General features: G+C 41.2%; 1 protein-coding gene across 8 annotated transcripts in view; it reads left to right on the top strand.

The window, feature by feature from the left end:
- PKNOX2 (PBX/knotted 1 homeobox 2) overlaps positions 1-12,525 on the top strand; it is a 91,043-nt gene that overhangs the window by 58,380 nt on the left and 20,138 nt on the right. For all 8 annotated transcript variants that reach the window (XM_053963393.1, XM_053963387.1, XM_053963388.1 and 5 more), the window contains 2 exons: positions 3,630-3,738; positions 9,750-9,889. In XM_053963393.1, the coding sequence (XP_053819368.1) occupies positions 3,655-3,738; positions 9,750-9,889 (224 nt within the window). In that variant the 5' untranslated portion in view covers positions 3,630-3,654. The remainder of the gene's footprint in view (positions 1-3,629; positions 3,739-9,749; positions 9,890-12,525) is intronic.

The raw sequence follows: 12,525 nt of genomic DNA, 5'->3' as shown, positions 1-12,525 counted from the left end.
GCCCTCTGTGAAGATGGTGACATAAAAAACTCGCAGGCTGCTGTGGAGAGAGCGTGACTGACACGGCGTCGTTGAGAATCTCACAGCATCCCCTCTTCCAAAAAATCCCCTTTAGAAAAGGCAATCTTCCCTTAATGCAGGAAAATACCTTCCATGGCTGGTAAAAAAGCCATCCTCAAGTAATCTCTAATTATTTTGATGCTTCAGGTGGAGAAGAAAAGCCTGAAAAGCTGTTTTTCTGATTTTTCATGTTGAATCCTCCATTATCAATTGCATGTGTTGCTGTGGGGCAGAAGCTTCTCGGTGAGCTAGAAAAAGTGATCCTCTTTTTCCCATTGGCTCAGAAAGAAGAGTTGTGCTTTGCAGATTGAGTATTAACATGTTGCTTTGAAAACAGTGATGTAGATAAAAGGGAATTTTAATTTTATTTTTTTTTTCATTCAGCCCCAATTCTGACCAGCTTTAACCACTGTAATATGTGTTTATGGCTGTTTTATTAATCAAGGAGGTCATGTTCACCTGGAGGGTGGTGGGTCACTGACAGTACTTTGGTATTTTAAGTGTTTTAAAGCATCATGGAAAAAAATCCCCAACTTTTCAACTTAGTATTTAATTATTTTTACTTGAAAAAGGATGTAATATATTGCTGGTAAAAAACCCCAGCCTATAAATCTGAGAGTCTTTTAGATAGGCACAATCTCTTTGGGAAATACATTTCCAACGTAATGGCAACATTTCAGTGATAGCTGAAATAATTTTATTTCATAAGGAAATTTAGGATACTTTGATCTCAAGTCACTGCCAAAAAGAGAAGTACTGCTGCTTCCGGAAATGAAAGAGCCTTTATGGGTTTTTATTGCTCACCATTTCTTTTTTCTGTGCAAGTCCCCCAGGAGCTGGCTGCAATTCCTGCCCTCCTTGATCTCCAGATCCCCAGAATTCACTCTTCACCCAAGATCTGAACATTTCCTTGAGGTGGGCTGGGAGGAGTTGGCAGGGGTTTGGTGATGCTCTGCTCCTTCCAGTATCTGGATGCCCACAGTCAAGAGCTCACGCAGACAAATTAATTTAAGAATTGGGGGAAAGAAAGAAAAGAGAGGGGATTCATGTATAAAACAAAAATACAGAAAATAAGGAAGTGTTAATGCACGTAATGGCAGCTTCCAAGCCTTCCCTGCGCTGGCTGCTGATAAATCCATGGGGCTGACAGCTCTGCACTGTTATCCTGAGATTCATGGCTGGGGGCTCCCACGTGGAACGCCTGTCCAGCTTCTCCTGTGGGCACCAGACACTTTCCTGGGTATTTACAGTGCCTGAGTGCATTTGTTTCCCCCAAGATAAATAAATATACTGCTATTGGCAACAGCTGTCTCCCACTTTTATCCCTTTTTTTAGCTGTCAGTCCTATTCTCCAAACAAATCAGCACCCATAAACCTCAATGAACAGCTTGATTTGAGCAGTTTAGATATAATTCAGCAATTAAATTGGGCTCTGGGCTGCCACCTTCTGGGAATAGGCTCACCCAAAAAGCTCACATCCCACAGCAAATCACCACGTGCTGGTTGTAGGATTGCTCTTGGCAGGAACAATAGATGCCAAGCAGAGTATTTTTCCCAAAATAGCAATGTTTTTTTTTTTTTTTTTTTAGCTTCCCACACAGATGTCCAGACTGTCACAGTGCTAAATTCTGCTTTTACCCAGCTGAAGCTGTTTCTGGTGGGGAGGTTTTTCCCTGGGTGTTGCCCCCCGAGGACACGGATATTTGTGTGCCTGCAGCTGCGAGCTGAGTTTTGACATTGGACATCAAAGGTTTTAAGCTGTGAGTTCACTCAGGAGCAGATAATTTTGCCTCCTGCTATTTTGCTGTTGGGAGGAAAAAGATGAAAAGCATCATTTTAATCCCATAAATGCAATATCCTCACTGCTAGAGGTCTGTATCATGCAAGAACCCTGATCTACCTTCACAATGCACAGGATTTCGGGTGTGATTTCTTAGTATTCAATTCATGGGTTATCCATATTTGTGCAAAGTATAAGAAAGAATAACCTCATTTATTCATGCAAAATAAAGAAGAGTTGTTGACTCTCATCCCTTGCACTTGGCTTTCCATTTGGATGTGGTGCATTTGTGAGCTTAGTGCCTGGCAAAGCCTGAAGCCTGGAGAAGATCAGAATATTGCACCCCAAATAGGGAGGACTAAATTCTTCACAAAGATTCCCAAATGTGCCTCACTTTTGGCTGAGCTCACCAGTGCCTCTATTCCTCTTCCTTGCACCTTCCTGCCTGTCACCATTTCCTGGTGAAAGAAATGCTGACAGTGTTTTTTTGGTTATGTTCCCTCACAATATCAGGGGACTTCCATAACTTTCTGCATTTCCTCGTGGGATGGTGCCATGGCTTTTCTCCAGATGAGAAGCCAAGGGGAAAGCACCTCCTTGGGGAGGTGTCCTCTCTTACAGAAAGGAGGCATTGCAAGAAGAAAGGAGGACCCAGGAAGATTTTTTGGGTAACTTTGTGAGTTGGCCCAAACCAGAGCTTTGAGCCAGAGAGGACAGGGCAGAGTTTTTAAAGAATTCAGGCAAGATTATTGGCTTTTCTTTCTAAAGCAACCACACAGCTGCAGTGAAATAGTGGTAGAGGAGGTATTTTCAGGGCCAAGAATTGCTTTTGGGTCACATCTACCACCAGGTCTATTTGTTGGGGACTTTTCCCAGCCAAGTGCTCCACTACAAATTTGTTCCTTCCTGGTGCCCCTCTTTTTTCTCCATCTCTGTTGAACCTGAAGATACAAAAAAATTAGTCTGTTTTCCTCCCAGATAACTGCATTTTGGAGAAAGCCAGAGAGGTTGGAGGATGTGTGAGGACCATCTCCTCAGTTTATGGGGTGTGCAAAATCCACAGGTTTGCTCCCTGGTTCAAATCAAACAAGAGTTTCCACATTTCCGTGCATTCAGTCAACAAGGGGTCAGTCGCCTCAACACGGGAGACAGATGGGTTGGACATCACAGCATAGGAATATGTTAAATAAATTAATAAATAAATATATTAAATATGTTGGTGAATCTCCACATTGGATTCTCAATGTCCCTTCTGAACTGAGCATGAGGATGTGACTCTGTGGTGACCAAAGGCAAAGAGACACATCATTTTGGGAGGGTTTAGTGTATAATTTTAAAAAAAGGCAAGGTTTGTATGTATGGTTTGTCTTTCTGCTTCCAGAAAAGACAAATAACTGGAAAGGGGGTGGAAATCCCCATTTAGGCAGTGTGGCTAGGCATGAGGGGTGGAAAGAAAATGTGTGCCAGAGTTCACAGGGGAGAAAAGATCGGATTTTTGCCATCATTTACTGATGGCACCATCATCTCCAATGAAGATCTCCCTGCCAGTGACCTGCTTCTCTTCCCCACCAATGCATTCCTTATCCAAAATCCCAAATCTCAAAAAATCATCAAATCACAACAAGGCTCATCCAACCACCCTGAGTTTCTTCCAGGGACTGCGTGGCAGAGCGCAGCGTGAGGAATGTCAACTCTCCTCTCTGTCTTTTATTTTTCCTTCCCTTTCTGTGGGGTTTTTCTGGGGGGAGAGATCCCTGGTAACCCAGCAGCTCTGTTCTCCTGCCCACAGGTTCTCGATGTGACTCCCAAGCAGGATGCACCATGTCTCCCCTGCCCCAGCTCTGACCATGATGGCCACCCAGACAGTGCCTCCTCCTCCCTACCAAGACACCCCACAGGTGAGTGTCCTCCAGGCCCCTCAGGACCCCCAGCTCCTGCATTAATTGCCTTGATTTCTTAAATAGTTGCAAATTATTTCACCCCAGAGCATTCATCTCAGAGCCTGGCAGAATTAAAAACTCTTCTGTCAGTCTGCAAGATGGAAAGATTTTGGGTAAAACTATGAATTTTTCCCCATTTTGTTTTATATCTTAAGCTGCGCCAAGGGAAATTTAGGTTGGATATTAGGAAGAAGTTTTTTACAGAAAGAGTGATAAAGTTCTGGAATGGCTGCCTGGGGAGGTGGTGCAGTCACCATCCCTGGGTGTGTTTAAAACAAGCCTGGATGTGGCACTGGGTGCCAGGGTTTGGTTGAGGTGTTGGGGCTGGGTTGGACTCGATGATCTTGGAGGTCTCTTCCAACCTGGTCATTCTGGGAATTTTGTCATTCTGTGATTTTGGAGTCTTTGTGTCTTCTTGGAAAGCTGACATGGTGACATGATTGTAACCAGCAGGTTAATTAGCTGGGAAAATGAAACATTTGACTAAACCAGGACAGGTTTAGTCATAGGAAGGGCCTTTGATTTATTTCAATGGCATCTTTTAATAACTGTGGCAGGGGAGAAAAAAAGATTTCCTCTCCAGTGGTGCTCTAAGCAGTCAAATCACTTTTTCAAGCATCATTATGGAGTCAGGTTATTATAAGAAGAGGAGTTTGTCCAAGAGAAACTCTTCTGGAGCACCCCAGTGGGCTGGACCTGGGTGCTGAGGATGGATTTTGGAGATGGCCCTGCACCTTGAAGCCCATCCTGAGATTTTTTAGGGGTACATTTATATCACATTTCTGCTTTCCAGCTACAATGACTGAACAGGGGTGATCTGTATTGTGCACTGAGCCTGCTCCACATTCAAAGCAGCTTTTTTTTGGTGTTCATATGGAAGATTTCAAGCTTTTACTCAAAAGATTTCAAGCTTTTCCTCTTTTTCTGCAAAAGCAGAAAAATCTTCCCTCCCAACAAAAAAACAAACCAAACCAAACCAAAACCCACCAAAAAACTCAAGCCCCCAAGCCTGTCCTCTGCAAGCTAAAATAAATAAATTGACTTTTACATCCCCCCCACCCCTTGAAGCCACCCGTGTCTCCTTTCTCCTCATTTCCTTTGGTGGGAAAAGGTCACTTCTACAAACGACACCTCAGTGGGGTTTTATGGCTCCTCCAACTTCTGTGTCATCATTTACTCGCTTCGCTGCTCTGCCTTGAGTAGGGCTTTTTTTTTTTTTTTTTTCCCAAATTTTTTTTCCCTTTCTCGCTTACACAGCGGGGGAGCCACGGCACCGTTTGAGTCCTAATGGGCAATTTAAGGACTTTTAAAATAGCCGACATTTTCCGTGGCATCCTTTGGAGACGTCGCCTCTCCCTTCTCTCCCCCTGCCCCTTATCTGCCCCCTGGTTTAATACATTGAATTTTGGGGACCCTCAGGAGCATTGCTGACCAAATCCTTCCTTTTTTTACCTTATCAAACGTTTAGTGGGTTTGGAGGAAAAGCTGCAGCCAAGAATTGATTTTTTTTTTTTTTTGACTCATCTGCGACTGCTGTGAACTTTTCACCTGAAAATTTGGGATTTCTAGGGATTGGAAAAGCAAATTACACAAATTTCTTCTCCCCAGAAGTGGGGAAGAAATGAGGAGGACTGGATAAATGGAAAAATTATTGATTGTCAGAGCTACAGTGAGCTCCTCCTCATCAAGGGAACCACTTTGGGGAGAAGAGTGCTAAAAAAGGGGATTTGGGGAGCTTTGCATTCATGTTTTACAGCAGAGGCTGGGCCAGCTGTCACCCCCACTGTCAGAAACAGGCAAAAACGAAGCAGAAATGATGGGAAAAGCGGCCTCTTGGAGGGAAAAAATGCTTAATTAATCCCTGGAATCTGTTAAAGGAGTGGAACATGGAGCATCTTCTACACCAAGCACGGTCTCACACCTTGAGTTCTCTACCTGTTGAAAATTAAAGTCTGCACTAAAATCAGTTTCCTGTAATGAATGAAAACCAAAAGCTGAGGAAGAGCATTCAGCCATTTCTTTGGCAAAAAGAGGTTTTTTTAAAAATAGGCATTTTTAGCATCAAAAGTGGTGAAAGCAGCTTTGCCCTACCAAAAAAAAAAAAAAAAGTTTCTTAGGTGGTCACAAGAGGGGCAAAAAAAGGGAGGAATATATTTTTGTTCTAAAAATATATTTAAGGAAAAGTGTTATTAAAAATTGGGTTAATTTTTCATTCATTTCAGCACAGAAAGTGATAAAATGCATTGTTACAACAGGGACAGAAATGACCAATAAATAAATAATTAAATAAATAAATTACTCTATAAATGTATTTTGAAAAAAAATTTAAAATCGAATGGAGAAGTTGATTTTTCATAATTTTCAACATAGCAAGTGATAAAAGTATCTTTCCTCCTCCCCTCCTCCCCCTAAAAAATGCTTTTTTGGTGGTTATAACAGGGACAAAAATTAAAAATTATGAACATAGTTCTATCTTTTTAATTACAAAACCATTTTTTTTAAAAAGTCACAGGTTAAAAATTGGGTGGAGATTGGGATTTTTCAGTAGGAGCCACCAAACCCCCCAATTCCTGGTGTCCTCAGCAGCTTTTTGGGCTCAGAACTGCTGCTTTCAGCATCCCACTCAGGAGTAGGGTAAATGATGATTTAGGGGATTTCCTCTCTGGACTTGATGTCTTTGTCCAGTCTTCAAATAAAATCCAAAAATGGGGGATTTTTGTATTTAAACCTGCGGGAAGCCCCCCCAGAGCCCGGGAGCAGCCACCAACACCAGCAGAGGATTTCCTTCCAAAAGAGGAAAGAACCCCAGAAATATCATCCCTGAACCCTAGACATTGATAACATCCAAACCCAGAATTCTCACACCTGAACCCCAGAAATTTGTAATTCCCAAACCCAAAAATATCATCCCTGTACTTCAGAAATTTGTAATTCCCAAACCCAAAAATATCATCCCTGAACCCCAGAAAATTGTATTTCCCAAATCCAGAAATATCATCCCCAAACCCCAGAAAATTGTAATTCCCAAACCCAAAAATATCATCCCTGAACCCAGAAATTTGTAATTCCCAACCCCAAAAATACCATCCCTGAAACCCAGAAAATATCTGCTTTACCCAGGAGCCCTGCAAAAACTCAGGGATTTTTAGATATTTCTTCACTATTTCTTTGCTATTTTTAAAATTTCATTGTTACTTTCTTTTTTAAAAAAAATCTTATTTTTTTACATCTTTAAAGGCCTTTTGTCATTTTTTTGCAAGTTCTATATTTAAAATGTATTTTTAAGGATATTTTGAACATAATTTAATTTTTTCCCCGACATTTTAGCATCTCTTTTTGTATCTTCTACAATTTTAAAGCGTTTTGGATTTTTGCATAATTGCAAATGTATTTTTTACATTTCCCTGTATTTTAAATAAATTTTTAACATAAAACATTTTTTGATTTTCACATCTTTGAACATATTCATAACATTTTAAAACTTTACTTTTCCAGTATATTTGTAAACACATTTTGAACATATCTGAAACATATTTTAACAAATTTTAAACAGTTTGCATAATTATTGTCATAATTTTTATTTTTTCTTCACTTTTTTTGCTGCTTTTTAAACATAATTTTTTTGTGCTTTTTATTTTCCTTTTTCATTTACCTTTTTTCCCCCCCATCCTGCAACTGTTTTTGGCCACTTCCCATGGGAAAAAGAAATCCAAACCAAAACCCACCTGCATTTTTTATCAAAATTTACAACTTTTACACCCAAATATTTCCTCCTATTTCCCATTTTCCCACTACCAGGAACCTGCTGCCTTTTTCCCTCCCCACCTGCTCCTCTAAATGCCATTTTTGGCTCCATTTTTTTCCCTCCCCATCCCAGCATCCTCTCCCCTCTTTTTCCAGAGGCTTGAAATGATTTTTCCTTATTTTTTGTTGTTTTCTTTAGTCCAAGGTGAGGTAATGGCTTCGGAGCAGCCCCAAAGGAGGTTTTTTTTTTTTTTTGGGTAATAGCTCAATTAGTTGCAGACTTGGCTGGAAATATTCAACTTGGCAGGATGCAAAAGGGGCTTTGGAATCCTGGTAAATAAATGTGAGGATGTGGGGGAGAAAAAAGGGAAAAGGTTGGGGGGAAAAGCCATTTTTCCCTGCATAAGTGTAATTTTCCACAGAGATAATAGGGAGAAAAAAGGGGAAAAAGGGAAAGAGGATGAGATATTCAGTGATGTGTCTGGATTAGCCCAAAATCTGCTACATTTTGGTTTTAAATGGAAAATGGGGGGGAAAAGGAGAAATCCCAGGGATCAGGAGGGGAAGTGAAGCCCAAATTTCACTCATTTCTTTAGCACCAGGGAGGGGAAGAGGGACAGAAATTGAACCTGTTGGGAGAGGTGGAAATTAAATAGAGCCAAGTGAATTTGCAGGTGCTGGAGCCCAACTTTGGAGTTATGAACAATAAAGGAGATTGAAAAGAAAAAAAAAAAAGTGAAAAAAAAAAAAGAGAAAGCAAAAGGTCAGGCAGGAGATATTAAAGGCAAACATTTTAAAAGCAAAAGGTGTCATGATTTTGGTCCAGCTTGGATTTATAAAGTTTTACATATTTGTGTATAAATATACCTATATATACATTTACACTAATTAATGACACGATAATTTATGTATGTGGACATTTTTATGTATTAACAATCACAAATAAATTTAAAGGCATATTAGACAAATAAATAAAAAATACATATAAGTCCATTTCTGTATAAATACAGAATTTCTGTATAAATACAGAAATAAATATATCAGAAAAATAAATAATGTAGATTATTTATATCAAAACGCAGACAGGAAGAAATAAGTGTATTAGACAAATAAATAAATTATATATGTAATGTTCAGCAAGAACCAGAGCTTCCTTTTTCTCTGTGCCTCGAGAGAGGATTGAACATTTACAGGTAAAAATAGGCAAATACTAATTTTTTCACAATTTTCAGCAGAGAGGCAGGCAAACCAACCACTTTGCAATAGTTTTCTGCTAGGATTTTAGGCTGAAACCTCTGGATTTGGGGTGCTGCTGATGCTTTTGAGCCTCAGTTGTTTCAAATTCTCCCTGAATTTTTTTTTAATGGAATCTTGTGCTGATAACACAAAGACCACATTGGACCTGAATGTGGCCTGACATTGAGTAATTCAGATTTTTTTTTTAAGGACTTGATTGTTTTAAGTGAAAACTGCCCCTAAATAGGCGTTGCCCTGTTCCAGAGGGTGGCACTTTTTGGGGTGACGTTGGAAGGATGCTCAGGGATTCGCAGGAGCAATGGCACAAGCACAACTCCCACCTTCAACATTCCTATTTACCCAAACTCGTTGCCATTTTAAGGACAAGCACAGTGTTTGTTGTCAGGGTGATTTATTGCACAGCACATTCCCGTGCTGGCAGCTTCGGGGCTAAAGTTGGGTGATTTGGGCATGGGCACCAAAAAAGGTTGGAATATTTTTGGCTGTCGTCTCACAGCTCTGAGGTGACTCATTGCTGGGCTTGGCGAGCTGGAAGAGGCTCACCTAATTTTGGGAGAAAATTGAAAATGACTCTGTCTAGACAGTAATACCTGCTTTGAAAGAGCTCTTGGCAAAACCACGGTGTTGCAGCTGATTTAATCTGGGACTTCTGTGAAACATCCCTTCCTAAATTACCCCACACAATAAAGATGGTGGGAGCTTTTTCCTGTATTTTCCTCTGGTGAAAAGTGGAAAAAGTGGGGGGAAATGTAGTAAAAATCTAAAGCTTCTCTTTCTGGGCAAAGATAAAACGCCTGTGCATGTTTTACCTGCCCCACCAGAGCGCTGCGTCCCGAACTCCCAAAACCCCGCGCAGAACGCCGCGAAACCCATCAGGAAAGAACAGCAAACCCTGGTTTTACTTGATTTTATTTTATTTTATTTTACATTCTTTTTCCCCTCTCTCCTTTATTCCCTGCCCTCCCCAGATGACAGCCACAGCCCAGCAGCCCACCAAAGCCCAGCCCGTGCACCTCACCACGCCGGCGGCGGCTGCCAACGCGCCGGTGCCGGCCGCGGGCGGCGACCCCCAGGCGCAGCTGGAGGCCGACAAGAGGGCTGTCTACAGGTGAGGCAAGATAATTGCATTCATTAATGCGTTTTAATTAATGGCTCCGTTGTTATAATGCATCAGTTATTGCATTATTATGGGTTACTGCATCAGTTCGGCGATGCATTAATTAATGCATCGGCTGCCGGATCGGTTGGTTGATGCATTCGTTATTATTATTATGCATTATTAATCTGCTGTTCTTCTAATGCATTAATTAACACACGGGAAGGGGGGAATTAGCAATTAGCTCCTTTTTAGCAATAATAACCATTGATTGTAACGCGTGGTGATGGAGCTCCTTCGTGGACTTTGTTCTGCAGCATCTCTGCCCCTTCCAAATGTTCAAAAAAACCCCCAAATTTACCTTTTTGGGGGCAAAGCCACGTGATTTGGGGCTGAACAAGGGGTGAAGCCACACATTAACCTGAAATGTGCAGTTCCTGCATCTGTACAGGATGTGGGCAGTGATGGGCAGGGGATGGGTGGCTCCTCCAGTCTCTTCTTTGTCAATTTGGGCATAATAATATATTATATTTTAATATATGCAGTACTGTTATTGTATAACTACTATAAGTAATGTTCTAATTATGTAAATAGTATAATTATATCAGTAATATGTAATTATACAAGTGATAGGTGATGATTTACAATATTAGAACATAGAGCAACGGTGTAAAAGTAACAATATTCTAATATAATTCGGATTAAAGTTTAAGGTTTAGGATTAACCTATCAATGACCAGGGCTGTGGGGGCTTGTGAACCAAAAAATGCAGCTTGGACTTGAAGAAATTAAAATATTTGCCCTCCAAATATTCAAATATGACAAGGCTGAAAAGTCTGAAAAGGTGGTGAAAGTATGGAATAAACTCAGTCTTTCCCAGGGAAACACCAAGGATTATTCACTGCGGCTCTTCCAGTGATGGAAGTCATTTCCTCAAAGCAAAAGAAGCCATTTGAGAACAAAAATACCTTCTTTTTGCCCTTCCATGAGGAGTTCTGCAGCATTTGTGGGATAAAGGGAAGAAAATAAACCCCACCCTTGGAGTTTTCACAGCCTTAACTGGAAGGTCAAAGACATGCAAAAAACACCTTATGGGAGGTATTCACCCTAAAATCTGGGGGGAAATTGTTGTCCAGTTCCATGTGTGCACTTGTTGCCCAAACCTGGATGCTTATTTTTGGGTACTAGCCAAAACAACCCCACAAATGTATTTTTATATAAAACAAATATATCCTACTACATATTTATGTAATACATTGTATATTTACATAAAATTGCCCTTTTCTTGCTGAATATCCCCCTATCCAGTGGTTAAAATGGATGGTGAGTATGTCATTAGCTATCAAATGCACATAAGGATTTTTCTTAGCCCTCCTAGGTCCATTTCCCTCCACCCAAAACAATGGATTTTTGTTAATTTTCAATAATTGCACCGAGGCAGAAGGCATTGGCTGTAAGCATCGGTCGATCAAGCTGGAGGGAAATTGCTGGGAAAATGTGATGGGAAATATAAAAACCCATGGACAAGTCACCCCGCCGGGTTTTATGCCCTAACAGGAGCTTTATCACCCGTTAAAAAATAGAAAAAAGGGGGACCAGTCCCTGCCAAGCTGCTCCCACACCAAGAAGGGTGGGGAAGGATTTTTTTTCCCCCCTTTTTTGTGTGGGAGCAGCTTGGCAGGGGCTGGTCCAGCAGTGTCACTTCTCAGCTGCAATTTTCTCCCAGCTAAAGTGTTTTCTTGACTTTATGCAACAGCGGGGCTGGGACTTCCCAATGGATTTTGGACCAGAAAAGATGATGCTTCTGAAGGGAAATGATGCTTAAACCACCCAAGCACCACAAATTGGGTTTTTGCAAGTGGGAAATGCCTGGATTTCTTTGCATTAAGTTTGGTCGGGGGATTTTGTGGGGTTTTTTTTTTTCTGTTGGTTGGGGTTTTTTGGTTTTGTTTTGGGTTGTTTGGGGTGTTTTTTAGGGGAAAAGGGGTGAAAAAAAAATAAAATTCCTGTTGTGACGTGCCTGCTGTGCTGCTGGCTCGGCTGAAGGTGGGAAATTAGGCCATTAGAGGAATTCATTCCTCTTTATTAGCCCGTGTCGAATCCTTTTTATTAGTGGCTGCAAACGACCTCTCTCCTGCAGGAAAATGTCAGGGCTGGTTCAGCCCTTTCATTTGGAGGATTCCCTGGCAGAAAAAAAAAAACCCAACTAAACAAACCAGGTTTTTTTTTTGCAAAACCGTAATCAGCAAAAGCAGATTTTTCTACCCCAAAACTCTCCTTTGTGCCATAGGGGTGGTTTTCCACCTCTGTAACACCCGCAGTGGGGAAAATCCTCCTGATTCCCCTGTGCATCCTGGATATCCATCTATTCCCCCCACTGCAAATTTCATGGCAGAAAGGGGCTCCAGCTCTCAATTTTTATGCCACAAACTCCCCCTGCCATGGTGGCCCATCCTTTCCTTTGTGTGGTGTGGCCACGGAAAGGCTGGACATGGAGAAAACTGGTTTGGCTTGGGTTTTTTCCCCATGTAAAAATAAAAAATTAAAAAAAAAACCTGAATTCCACAACAATTCAGCATAAAGCTCATGGCAAACCCCCAAATTCCAGCACTCCTCAAGACTGCTCTCAGAGGGTGCCCACTTTAACC

This window comes from Vidua chalybeata, chromosome 23, assembly GCF_026979565.1.
Source record: "Vidua chalybeata isolate OUT-0048 chromosome 23, bVidCha1 merged haplotype, whole genome shotgun sequence".
Taxonomy (NCBI): Eukaryota; Metazoa; Chordata; class Aves; order Passeriformes; family Viduidae; genus Vidua; species Vidua chalybeata.
The sequence above is the reverse complement of the archived record's forward strand: the minus strand, read 5'-3'. Positions and strand labels throughout refer to the sequence as shown.